Below are 14,334 nucleotides of genomic sequence, written 5' to 3' on the forward strand. Positions count from 1 at the left end.
TAGTGTCTGCTTTTTATCACCCGGTGAGTGCTTGAGTGGGATCAGAGCAAAATATTTCAGAAGCATATTTGTTACCATACTGTCACTAATACAAAGTTCTTCGTAACCCTATCGGTTTTGTACTATTGTTCTTAATAGAGCTCTGTTTTCTTTACTTTCAAAAACAGGTTGCATGTATCAATATCTTCTGTAACATGTGTTTAATGGGCAAGTTTAAACAAATATAAAAAAGTAAATGCGAAATGATGAAACATTTTGAATAAAATATTTTGGTCAAACAGAAAAGCAGCTGGCTTCAGAAGTTGACGGTTCAACCTCAGCAGATATGATTGTATCGTTGTATTGTACCCTTAGCATGACGCCTAACCCTTATCGCTCCTGGTGGTGAGCATTGCAGCCTACTCCCATCAGTGTGAATGAGTGACTTAGTGTAGTGTAGTGCTGAACAAATGGAAAGTGTTATATAAGTAAGAATAATTGACTATTTTTGACCAGTTAATTATAACAGAGTTGAATTAAACAAAACTACAAATACTTAAGTGACTGTTTTTTCCATTGTCAAATCCTTCTGTTATCTCAGGATCAAGGTGAGCCGAAGACCCAAAAACAAATGTACTTTTGTAACCCTTGTGTTGTCTCTGGGCCAATGCATACCACAAACACATTTGTTTTCGGGCCTTTGGGTCACCTTGACCCTGAGATAACACAATGGTTAAGCAGCCTATTAGAAAACCAGCTGCTTCAGCAGAAAATGTTGATAGAACAGAATTTAAGAAGTTGCATCACGTGGACCTGAACGCTTTCTCCTGTTGACAGAAGTAACCTTTTGTGACTCGTGGGGATTATGGCGTGCTGGAGCGAGGGCCTCTACTTGCTGCTAATTCTTCTGGTTCTCCCGGACACCCGGGCTGCTGCCGGGCGATCATCAGAACATCGCAGCCAAAGACATCCGGTGTGTAACTACACTGAGCATCAGCCCAGCAAGAACATCTTGCTGGCCATCATTTTACCTCAAACTAACACCAACTACCCGTGGGCCTGGCCTCGTGTGGGTCCGGCCTTGGAAAGGGCTGTCAAGAATGTCAACGCCGACCCGTCTCTGCTGCCAGACTACCACCTCACCTATGAATTCAAGAACAGCGAAGACAAGAACAACAAATGCTCTGAGTCCATTGCCCCACTCATGGCCATTGACTTCAAGTTCTTCTACGACCCATGGGCTTTCATCGGGCCCGGATGCTCCTACACGGCCTCCCCTGTCGGTCTGTTCACAACCCACTGGGACCTGCCCATGGTGACCGCTGGTGCCCCTGCTGTGGCCTTTAACACCGGCACCTACATGTCCGTCACGAACACCGGACCCACGCACAAGAAGCTGGGGAGGTTCGCCCTGAGGATCTTAGAACACTTCGGGTGGCACGAGCACATCATGCTGGTGTTCAGCGACGACAAGAATGATGATAGGCCGTATTACTTTGCAGTGGAGGGTTTGTTCTCGGAGTTTGAGAATCTCAATATCACACTTCTTGACCGGGTTTTCAACGAGAACAAGCCCCCAATCAACTACTCGCAGATATTGTCTGACGTCCAGGGCGACGCACGAGGTGAGTCTACTGTCTTCTGTCTGCCAGTGCCTTCAGCTGAAGGTTTCAATATTGAACCCATTTTCTGAAATAATAGGTGAAAAGTTAAGATGTGAACCTGGTGCTTGACTTCCTGGCACAAGAGAGAGATATGGCCAAACATCAGAGCGAGGCAGCTGTTATTAACTCAATCACTCAGCGTGCTCAGTGCAAAGCTCTCTCAGGTCCTGATATTGACGCGTGTGATCGTAAACAAAAATCAATCGAGTCAGAAGGAGCATGTGCAGACCATCAAAAGCCGAGTCCAGAACACACGAGTTACAGCTGTCAGTTCCGAAGTGACATGCATGTGATGGATGAATGTTGAGGCAATTCATACAAAACGAGGTCAAAACGAAGGATATCTCGGCTGTCAATCACAGACATGTGTGTGAAAGTTGGTTCCAGGAACACATTCATTGGAACATACATCTGCAGCTTGTTTTGGAAATATAGTAAAGATATCTCTAGGAAATAAAAAAGATTTTATGATTTTGTTTTGGTTAGTGTTGTCACAACAATTAGGTGTTTATGTTGTTTTGTTGGAAGACATTTCATTTTAAGCCTTGTATTATCTCAGGGTCAAGGTGACCCGAAAGCCTGGAAACAAATGGGTTTTTGGTATCCATTGTGTAATACAACACAAGAGATACCACAAACACATTTGATTGCCTTTGGGTCACATTGATCCTTAGATAACACAAGAGTTAAAAAAGGAAAATTCTCATGATTTGCTCAGACTTAAGTTTTGATGACGTCAATAGTACCAAGCATGTTCATGTTGGTTCTTATTGACAAAGTTAAGTTAAAAGCTTGTTAAAAACTTTAGTGATAAATGTTTTTATTGTTCAAACAGGAACAGAGTTGCTATAAGTATGCAAAGGATGGTGGTGAATGTTAATAACGTGATAACATGATGTTGAAACAAACATAAAAAATGCTATCTTGATGCAAAGCTTCTCTATGAGAGTGCGAGCCTTGGATCCAAAAAGAACAAAATGCTTCATCCTTCCCCACTTCTCTCGCAGGCTGCTCTCCTGAACGTGGTGATGTGGTTTGTTTAACCTCGACATTAGCTCAGGAGCTCTGCCGCAGGGCTCCATCACAGCAGACAACAGAAACACGAGCCTGAATCGATGCGACCGTGGACGAGACATGCACCTCCGGCACAATGGAAAGTCTGATTCAGCAGCAGAAGTGCAGTCCATCTTGCTCGTGTGTTCTTGAATATGCTTGGTGGGAGGAGAGCTGAATGGGCACACCCAGAATTTGGTGGGTGGTTACATCTAAATCAGGGAAGAAGTTTATACATTTGTGGTGGTTGACAATACATCATTATTGGAATTTTTGTTTCGGTTCAAGTAGTTCACAATATAATTGCGATCCATCTAATTTCTAGAATAATTGAAAATAAATTAACTTTGGATTATTCAAATCCATTTAAAGTGGGGTGATTTCAGGTGTGTGCGTGAGGGAGGACATCATAAGGAGATATACAACTTTGATGTGTGTACTGGGGGTGAACATACATACACAAACATTAGTTTGGCACACTCATTCCTTTGTTGTGTTTGTTCAAGTTCAGTAATTGAGCCATAAATTGAGACAGTCCACCGCTTCCCACGTCAGTGGAGGTGAGCGTCGACCGGCAAGCGGGTCCAGAACACAAACAGTTCCTCTCTCTGGTTCCCACACTGGCATCAAACCTCCCGACCGGACATTCATTAACAGAGGTTAGAACCCTTCCTACGCCTTATAAGGACTCTGCAGCCAGACTATCAGATCTGTAGGTATTTCCTGACAAACACAGGAATTACATGAGGCTAATTTTACCTTTTGGTCCCGTTTAACAGCCGAGTCACTCTTGTGCTTCACGACATTAAAACTCTCGAGTTTGAAGAATGTGGTAAAACGTCGGGCTAATGGATGTCCAGCTGGAGAGTGGAATCATTTACATCTAAATAGCAGCATTTTAACACAAACACACACATGCTTCTTTATTGTTTCCTTTGGAGGACCCTCTGTTCCCCGAGCACTGTTTAACCAACATTTACATTAAGCCTTTTTACTTCATCACCTAAATGTCTAGAACAGGCAGCACAAGGAGTTATCCACTTTTCGAATCGCCGTTGCGTTGTAATTGAATGTGTTTTTCTAATCACAAAGGCTGCGATTTGGAAAAAAAAAAGACCATGACGCTGCTTTAGGTGGCGCTACAGAGTAAGGCATTGTTAAACAGCTGCGTCAATAATGTAGCAACAACAATACCTTATCACCTCTTGCTTAATACTTTGCTTCTTTAAACACTTCACAATTACCATGAACCCAGGGTCTATACTTTTCTTCAGTCTGAGTTCAAAGGTCAATTGCTCCATGATTTGTATTTCCCTTAAATTGTTCATCCATTGCCTCAGATCAGGCGCTTCCGCTTTTTAGTTTCCCAGCTCCTGGTAAATCTGGTGATGGCAGTTTTACTGGCACTAACAATGATTTCATCAAATACACATCACATAAATTAACACAATCACTTATTTGTCCCAGAGAACTGAAGTTTGTTTCCCAGCCCTGAGTATATGGACCAATCGCTGCTAATATATGGAACTCCTGGGTTTTTATTTTGTTTTTGTGTATTTTCTTTCTCTGGATTTTTCCATTTCAAATCAACCTGCAAGTCAATTTGTCCCAGTATTTAAGTTCAAGTCCAAGTTCAAGTTTTTTATTTGTCAAATATACTAAATGCACGACATACAGCACAGATTAAATTGCAGTCCTCTCAGACCCACAGTGCAAAACAGGCAGTATAACCATTGTGGAAGAATATATATTTTTTGTTTTTTAAATTCTATTCAGATCCAGTTTCATATAATTTATCATTTTTGTGAGAAGGTACTTAATATTTTAAGGTGTCAATTAAATTGGTGTGTTGTAGTAATTTTTCTGATGGATTGATGAATATGATATTGAATTATATTATATGTTAATTTTTTAAATAAAGAAATATACTTTTGTAGTTGGTCAAATAGCTCAGTCAAAATGTATCTGCAATATAAAGGTGTATTATTATCTTCAATAAGACTAATGATATGCTCAGTTCCTTCAACGTTTATCCTAGTCGACTTCACATGGTGGTCGTATTTCTGCCCGTGCTAACAGTTTAATGTACAGTGCAATTTGACTTGTGAGACTTCCATTATTATTGACTTTAGGTGCATGACTTTGGTAAATAGATAAAAAACATTTCATTTAGTGTTAGATACAGGCTTTGTCACTTTCTAATTAATTAAATTATAGGTCCTCACTGAAAATGAGTCTGTTTTTATACAGAGTAAAGACAGATCTGATAACCCATAATCCCAGATCACCAACTGGTGAAACGTTCCTCCAACCTTAAGACTAAGAGTTGCTAAACCTGTTGTCCAACGGGGAGAACCAAACAGACCAACAAACAGACTAGCCTTTCGCCGAAGAGGATTAGCTATAGTGAAGTTTCTACAGTGCAGCCCTATCGTTGATAAGTCTGAGCACTGTTGGAAAGAAGAGGCTGGTTCTGCTTTGGATGCTCTATAGATTATTTCCAGAAGGAAAAGGATAAAGGAGAACATTCATTTCTCCTCCTGCATCCCACCTTCACTCGCACTTCTGCAGCAGAACTTTATTTCCAACCCAATTCGGACAATACCAACCCTCCATATTGAAAACATAGAGTTCAACAAGATTTTGCGTCTAATGTTCTAACAGGGTCTGTTGATGATAGCTAAAAGTTCTCGCTCAAAGTTTTGTCTGTTCTTATAGAGTCGTCTGAAATGACGTTGAGAAATGCAAAACACGTTAGCACCTGTCAGCCGCCAACCTTTCCGACACCTTCTTCTACTGTGGCTAAAAAAACGACTCACCCAATTAGCACGAGTTGGTCTGCATGATCGCTCAAGTGTGAAGACAGACAACGCCGTCAGAGACAGTTGGACCTCTACTTCAGCATCGACCAGGAAAACTTATTAGACATTCCACTGTGTTTGTGTACCACAGAGAAGTCAATGATTGTCAGGCCGTCACGGGCTATTAACAACTTAGGGCTAATTAAGAGACCAGGAAGATGATGATGTTGATGATGGAAAGAGCCACTCGGTAACTGAAGCGTCAACTATCTTCACTGTCGTGATTAAAACGCTGGGGCGAGCGAACACATCCTGAGATTTTTGTACCTGTAATAAAAAAAAACTTTGAACTTTCAGTCACCTGCTAAAACTTCGGTATGATAACGCGCAAACGTTGCATAGTGAAAAGGGAGTCCAGTGGAAGCTTGGTAGAAATTGACTGATTGACTATGGAGATCAATAAAGTATATTGAATTGACTTAAATTGAATTGACTATAATTGATTATAAATAAAAACTCTGTTAGCCACTTTCATGTTATGTGGATTGGTGCAGTCACCTAACATCATTTTAAGATATTTGTTGGAATATATTATTTACCATTGGAATACTTGGCAAAAATAAGAATCATAATAATCATAAAAAAATGATTTTGAAAAAACAAAAAGGAGCGAATAAAGGTTCAAAATACAATAAAATTAACAAATTCTGTTTACACAAGTTAAGGAAAAATGCAAAGATGGATCATTTTTGGTTTAGTTGATGTGTGGAAGGATTGGACCAGAACGGGGGGAACCAATTGAATAATTCAGTATCGCAGCATGATTTATAACAAATGAACACATGAATAATTAAGTGTGCTATCACATGAAGTTATGGATCGTCATGGCAATGTCACATCCTTCGTATGAACTGAGTTCTGCTCACACAAGCCGTATTGGAATGTTGTGGAACATACTGATGAGAAACACATCTATCTATCATCAGCAATAACAAAGAACAACTTTCACACTGTTAAATAATCAGTAAATGGAGAGATTGAAACATAAGAGTCCTAAATCATCAAGAAGCAAAATAAACTGATAATCCAAGAGAAACAACCTCCTACACACATATTTCTAATACTTTAATGTTAGATCATCTTACTGCTTCGCCAACATATTCTATAATACATTGTTTTTATTTTTGCTTCATTGCAGGTATTCCTATAGTCATGATTTTAAGTTAATCTATATAAGAGTGTAAGCTCTCATCCACAGGATGACGAAACAAAGGTGGAACAACAAACAACAACACAACGTATGTACACAATCACATGGACGTCGTTTCATTTTAGTGAATTGTTGATTTGCTTCTTCTGGAAGGAAGGTGTCATGAAAAAAAAATACTCAATCCACAAACAACACTGGAAAACAACATAACTCTCCTCAGATTAGGATAAAAATGGACATTTGAATTTATTTGCTAGTGAAAATGCTGATTTAGCGAGTAAACTGCGACTTGTCAATCTCTGGTAGTTGCTACGATTGATTAAATGTTACCTTTAATCTCACGTCATTTCCTGCCCACATTGATGAGCTGTCACAAACTGATTGATGTCGACAAGGACTCAACGATAAGAGATACTTATGAAGGCTGTAGATCTCATCCTAACAAAGACTCAGAGACACAGAGAGAGAATCACCTGCTTTTGAAGGACCATGTGTGGCGATCACAGTTTTCTGTTCATCTGCTTGTGTCATGAAGGGTGTGAAAGTTTGAAACCATGAATTCAATCTCACTTTCACAGCCTCATCTTCCCTTCATAGTATCTATGGACGAGTCACTGTCGCGAAGCTTCTTTTGTCTGCGGCCGTGTGAGAGATTTCCATCCCTCCTAAAAGGGATAATTGATTTTGTCTCCCCTGCGGATGCTGATGTCACCAGCTTTACATCCCAGCCAGGCCTGAACACTTAAACGGGTCCGTGCGTCGGATCACTTTTCCTCTCCCCCTGCAGCCTCCTCCATCTGGCAGCAGTTAAAGATTAATATGCAGGAATCTCAGAGCTGTTACATAAATAAACTGCACAGGTTCATGTCTCGAGTTTGATCGTGTCATAATTGCTTATGTGGCTCCATGTTTGAGGATCAAACCAACCCGTGTAATCCAGTCCCATCGCTGCTACAAATGGTGCGAGCAGTTGTTTGAAGTGAGAACATGAAGGATCAGAACACGTTACATGTGTTTTCCTATTGAGAAAACACTCAGTCAAGTCTTAACTGATTAAGAAAGTTTGACGATTGACAGTCGTTGGTCTGGTTTTATTCTGTAATTTTTTTTTACAATGAAATGAGCCGACTTTCCACCCAAAGGTCAAGTTGACCTGGAATCTCTTTCTCAGATCCTGGGGTGGTCTTTGCCGGATCCCTGAAGTCCAGACTCTAATGTGAGCACCTCCTACAGGGAGACTTTGCAGCCTGAAAAGATCACAAACTTTTGAAACACAGTTTAAAAGTAATATTCTAAACTTTTCTTTGTTTGATGTGATCCTGTTAGACATAAATATTCAAGCTTTATTTTAAATCCCATCTTTCCTTTTCGTCCGCACCGCTGCACAGCTTCTCTGACAAATGACCAAATAAAGAAAACCTGCCATGATGCTACATATTTTTACATAAATTCTCCTTCACTGTGGCCTCATTAATGCTCCGGCCGTCCCTCCATGTAAGGACAACAATTGTTTGATATTTTTATGCTTCTGTTAGAGAGAGAGACCTGCGGTGTATCATTCATCACTTCACCAGATGAGCAATTCAATATGATCCCAACAGCCAGACAAGATGTTTTGACGTGGATCTGAGCCAAGATCAAGAATAACTCTCCACAGTCACAGTCACACCTCCTTCGATATTGACTCCTCAGCATGTGTTTGTGTTACCGCTCGGTGTTCAGGTGTGAGATGGAAATAAAATCAACGTGTGCGACAAGTATGGAATGATGCTCACAGTTTTAGTGTGAGGAAGAATCAGAGTCTCCTGCTGGTTCTTTGCCTCTGCTGCGATTGTTTCGAGTGGAATAATGTGTTTCGCACCCGACCAGAAGGATGTTGTGATGAGTAAAAATGTTTTCGTGTAATTATTCCCTTGAACACTAGGAATGTTTTTGTGGTCACGTTGGACTGTTAAACCACCTAAAGTGCTGCCTGTCAATCAGTTCTTCACATGCATCTTTCGCTGTGAGATGCGACACAGTCGGAATTAATTAGTTTGCTTAACAGAAGATCATCTCTGCTCTTCAGCACAACGCCTCGAGCCACGTATTCATGATTGAATGTCATGCGTCATATTGCACAAATCAAATAGGCTCACAGATTTTACTTGCTGCTCAGTTTGAGACCCGAGCGAGGGTGACACTCCCAGCAGGGTGTCCACTCTTCCCCTGCTGTCAGTCTCCGACTAACATGTTAAACCTCAGGCTCTCTTTCATTTACTTGTTTAAAAATGTGTAAAGATTAACCACCCAACCACAATTATACACAAATGCGAGGAAGTGACTCTCCTGCAGGTTAAAAGCTTCAGTTCTTTAGCCTTTAAACTTCAACTTCCTCAGATCCGTTGAGCAACGACATGAAACTGACAAAAGGGTGAAACTGTTCACTTGGTCTTCGCACAGCTGACTTGTCAATGTGAGAAGTCCTTGCTGTTTGTGTCAAATTCAAGTGCAGATTCTCATCCAACCATCGGTGACGCTCTCGCCTCTAATAATGAGGCAGCGCCGCGCCGAGGCAGGGGTTCAGTGGGCGTCTCTGCTCAGCGACTTCTTGGCCTTATTAGACAGTGAGAGTAGAGAGAGAGCGAAAACCACCCACGGACGAGAGAGGATTAATTAAGACACCCCTTACTTTGAGATTTTAATTAGTGATACTGACTCAGATGTCGCTCAGAGGCCAGCGGATATTTGAAAATAAAATCCCTCTAGAACATTCATCGTTACCTCATTTATCGAAGATGATTGTGGTCATCAATGTTCATCTGGTGGGTTGTAGCCATGAGAAAGGACAGACAGACAGCTGACCCATAGAGGGCGCTAGGGCGCCAACCAGACTGTGGTTTTTTTATATTTTAAATGTGATATTTTTATTTGTATTCTTTTTTTTGTTTGAAAAATAATATTAACAGTGAGGATTTCATATTTGTGTAGAACTCTTCACAATAATAAACTATATTGGCATTGATGCATTCACGTTCTTGGTTTGTGTCGACTCAACAGTTTTTGTAACGGTCATACACCGTTTTAAATGCAAGTACATAATTTGCACCTATCAGTCATTTTTGAAAGTGTGGATAGAAAGTGTCTCTGATACAGGTTTTGAATAGTTTCCCTTTGGTTTTTTCAATCATTTTGTATGGTGTATGTTGGTATAATTAACATTTACTTGCCATTTATATCTAAACAAGGAGCATAATGAACGTTGTTATGGATCATTAGCTGCCAATGTGATCTCTACATTAAATTAATATTATCTGAGTTTAGATCACTATTTCTTTCAATGGTACAGGCAGATGGATGTTTCAAAGAGCTCCACGAGAATATGTTTCACCAGCTGCTACTGGTGACTAGGGCTGACTCAACGGTGCCATGAACAGTCAGACGGTGGATGACTGAGCGAGTTAAAGCCTTGATGTCCTTCAACAGGGACTGTAGTGATGATGTTGAACCTTTTAAGGAATGAATGCTGGAAGCTCTTTTATTGAACCACTTTATCTAGTAAGTGTCCAGATGGCAACATGGAACTGGAGGCCTTGTCCAGAGGTCCAGATTCGATTTTGGGGAATACACTTTTTAGCTGCAGCTCGGTAGCTTTTTCCTGGGCAAGGCCATTAGAGCCTGAAACAATAGGAGCAGTAAGGGAGTAACAGCAGGCGGGGGGTGGGAATGGTGGGGGTGTCATCACGCCTCCAGAGACTTCCTGAAGCGCCGACATCCAGACTCACATCTAGAAGGAAGTCCGGCCATTCCTGAAAACTGGAAATAAAGTCACTGTTTTAAATAAGAGGTTTTTTGTCGTGAAGACGGAGATGATCCTGACATGAAGTCCAAACGTCCGTCGTTCCATGTCTGTGTCATGTTGTTCTTTTGTCTGAAGGTTACATTTTTTTGAGGACACATGTTGACCTACTAGGTCTGAAGCTGAAAGCTACTCAGCCAGTTCGGGCAGAAAAAGGCATCATAGTTGAGTGTGTAGATGTGACGATAGGGGATGTTAGCATGTTGCTGCCTTTTCAGAAATGAATGGTCGACTGCTCTGAGAGCCGCCATGACGGCTGCTGATTGATCTGACAATCCGTGACATCTGCTGATTGATCTGTTAAACCGTGACAGCTGCTGGAGACAACATCAATGAGAAAGTAGCAGGAGACAACATGTGAAATCACAGTGGATCTGAAGGAGAGAAATATTCGTTGATTTTGTTTTCAGAAGTAAACACAGAGACAGAGTGGGTCTAATTCATGAAGCGTGAGCAGAACAAATTTACGGGATTTTGGCTTTCGCCAATATTTTAGTAGCCACGATCTCGTGATAGATACTCTGAAAATATACACCAGCTCCTGGGAATGTGTAGTTTGTGTGCACTAAATGTACTAAAATAGTGTTTGTCACCATAGGAAATTAACTATTTAATTCATATTGTGCTTTGTTATGTATCCATATATGGTTAATGATTCTGAAATATGTATGTAAATCTGTAAAGATTACACATTATTTCTACGTGATGAATGTTTAAAAAATATATTAAAACATAATCATTTAGACTCTCCCACAGTCCAACAACATACAGAGGTTGATTGGGAATTTTGGGAAATATTCGGTAGATAAGAGTGTGTGTCAATGGTTGTGTGCCTTGTGAAAGACTTGTGTCCTGTCCAGGGTGTCCCTCCCTCTCGCTCATAGAAACAGGGATAGTTTTGGTCTGAAAAACATTACATGTAAAGACTATCAACAGTGTGTGCCTTCAAATTGTTGTGAATATAGAGGTCTGTTGTGGTTGAGTTAAACTATCTTTCTCTTTTTGCCTACTCCAGTAATGTTCTTTTCTTCTCGTACTTATCCAAGGTCAGGTCATGGGGGCAGCAGTCAGAGAGGTCAAGACCTTCCTTTCTCTAGAAATCTATTCCTGAAGATGAAAAACACTTTCAGATGAAATTCATAAATCTCTCATAAGTTTGCTTGCTTCAGATTTAGCAGTTAGTATTGTTCTCTTCTCAACCTAACTTCTTGTCTCCCCTCCAGTCATGTTCGTATGCTGCTCCCCCGACGTCTTTCGGAGGTTCATGATTCAGTTCAGACACAACGACGTTCCTCACGATCAGTACGTCTTCTTCTACATCGACCTGTTCGGAGAGAGTCTGAAGTCCAACCAGCCGTGGTTTCGCGGAGACGAGGACGACGCTCTTGCTAAAGAAGCCTTCCAGGTACGTCCAGAGTCTTTCCTCAATGTGAAATAAATGCTGGTGTGGCAAACAGTGTGTTGACAGAAAAAACAATAAACAAGGCCTGTGTGATAGAAGAATGAAGACTGCAGAAATACATCTTGCTCTTAGCATTGACCAGAGAAAACCTTCAGTGCATCACAACAAAACACGTTCTTGTTTGGTGCGTTCATGGAGACTCACAACAACCTATCAAGTGTGTCATTGTGTCCGTGTGAACAACAGTGTTGTGGATAAATAGACCATGATATCAATGTTGATAAATATTTGAAGGGTTTCACTCTGAAGAGAATATGTTTGTGGCAGACATACTCCGTCACAGGGGACACGAAGACTTACTGTTGATTGAAGATTGGCGTGACGGGAGCTGAAGGTCATCAACCCAGAGCAAGATGTTTGTTAATGTCCCTGTGAGTTCTTTGACTCCCAGGAAGGACAGGATCCATTCATGATGGCAGCTTAAGTCATTCAGTTTTGACGGTCTTCTGGGACCGAGAAGCACCGATGCTTGTTCTCTCTGATTAGCTTTCTGATTGAAGAGTCATCACATGACCTTGTGGGAGGTTGAACAACCTGTGATCACAATAACTCAGACTTAAGGTCGTGAAGGGGTTCGAGAACTGGACATCGTTGAGTAGAAATAAAAAAAGACTTCTTAAACTTGCCAGCAGACCATGTTAATGCAGCTTGATGCTTTTTATTGACTAATCACCTTTGTTAAATGAATTTAAGTTGAAGTTCTTGAACTGATGACTCAGCAAATAATGATGGAGAAGATGGAAGAGTGACTGGGCAGCTAGTCAAAGACAACAGTGAGGAGGCTGAATGAAGAAGGAGTTCAGTTTACAAGAGACACTTTGACCTGGAAGAGAAAAAATAATACATATAGGTTGTTATTATTGTACTCATTTTCATCTGCTCATTCCTTCACAGTGTTATGGAAGACAAACACACACACACACACACACACACACACACACACACACACACACACACACACACACACACACACACACACACACACACACACACACACACACACACACACACACACACACACACACACACACACACACACACACACACACACAAAAAAAGTGTCTATTGACTTCTCTATGGTTCTTGACTGTGGGTGGAAATCAGAGTTCTTAGAAGTGTTTGAGGTGTCGTTGACCGAAGCTCATTGCGTAGCTAGTGAGAGTCTGTTTCCTCTGGTGAATCAGGAAATCCTGTCATAAAAATAATCACTTCCACTTCCTGTTGACAGAGCGTGAAGATCCTGACCTACCAGGAGCCTCAGAACCCGGAGTACCAGGAGTTTGTCCAAACTCTGAAGGCAGACGCTGCGGAAATGTTCAACTTCACGGTTGAAGACTCGCTGGTGAGTTGGTGCTGCACAAGTCACACGAGTCAGAGTCGTTGAAAGAGTATTATTGAAGCCTCGGCAAGAGTAATTGTTCTGAAAAACTTAAATTAGTCTAAATTGTTGAAGTTTAAAGAATAACAAGCGATAAAGACAGGAAGTAGTCCGGGTAAATATCGTGGGTAATATATTCAATACAAGACATTACAGACGAGCACCATGAAGTTGTGATGTTTTTAAATATGTAATTTTGGACGAAGATGAATACGACTGAGCTCCAGTTGCTACATTAAAATGAACATACGTTTCTGCCTATAACTCTAAAAAGGAACAGATTACTCTTAAAAAAATCCCAACCGTTAGTCGAAATGAGGATGAGTAGAAAATGGGTGACGTTTGAATTTTGGGTGAACTAACCTTTAAACCAGTTTTTAAGAAGTTCACTCAACAGGAGATTTAAAAAAAAAAATAATGGTTACTATTTTAATTTTGGGTTGTATCACTCGCCCTACAGTCCAGACTTTTTGAGGTTCACTGAATGAGGTGAGCAGATCGATCAGAAGCTCGGAGGGTTTACATTGAATCCGGGCTTCTCTCGAGCAGAGATCATGGTCATCCTCCTGCAGCTCTGCTTTAAATGTAATCAGCGTCTGTGTGGAACATCATCGCTGACAAAGGCAGGTGATTGGACATAATGGCAGGAAATGAAGCCGTCTTAACACACAATCACATCTGCACACACATGGAGTCGTACATTCTGTTGCAAAATGGCTCCACATGTGGTAACAAGCCCACGGTGAGGCGCCGCGTCACAGCTCAACATGACTCAAGTCAGTAATGAAGAAGGACCCGGAAAGACTTGATGGCGGCCGAGTGACCTCGCCGAGTCACCGCATGACTGTGGTTTAATCCGTGCAAGGCTGACACCTCCACCAGAGGCACCACATGAAATGCAAATTAGGTTTAATTGACAGGTCAGGGGTGACCGCGGTCAGTGTGTGGA

General features: G+C 41.2%; 1 protein-coding gene across 4 annotated transcripts in view; it reads left to right on the top strand.

Moving 5' to 3' along the window:
- Window positions 1-14,334, top strand: part of LOC148062143 (atrial natriuretic peptide receptor 1-like) — a 29,612-nt gene that overhangs the window by 2,838 nt on the left and 12,440 nt on the right. For 2 of the 4 annotated variants that reach the window (XM_087812796.1, XM_087812799.1), the window contains 3 exons: window positions 817-1,604; window positions 11,769-11,950; window positions 13,236-13,349. In XM_087812796.1, coding sequence (XP_087668922.1) covers window positions 845-1,604; window positions 11,769-11,950; window positions 13,236-13,349 — 1,056 coding nt within the window. In that variant the 5' untranslated portion in view covers window positions 817-844. The remainder of the gene's footprint in view (window positions 1-816; window positions 1,605-11,768; window positions 11,951-13,235; window positions 13,350-14,334) is intronic. The other 2 variants (XM_087812797.1, XM_087812798.1) reach the window with 1 other exon arrangement.

The sequence above is a fragment of the Callionymus lyra genome, chromosome 17, assembly GCF_982586985.1.
Source record: "Callionymus lyra chromosome 17, fCalLyr1.hap1.1, whole genome shotgun sequence".
Taxonomy (NCBI): Eukaryota; Metazoa; Chordata; class Actinopteri; order Syngnathiformes; family Callionymidae; genus Callionymus; species Callionymus lyra.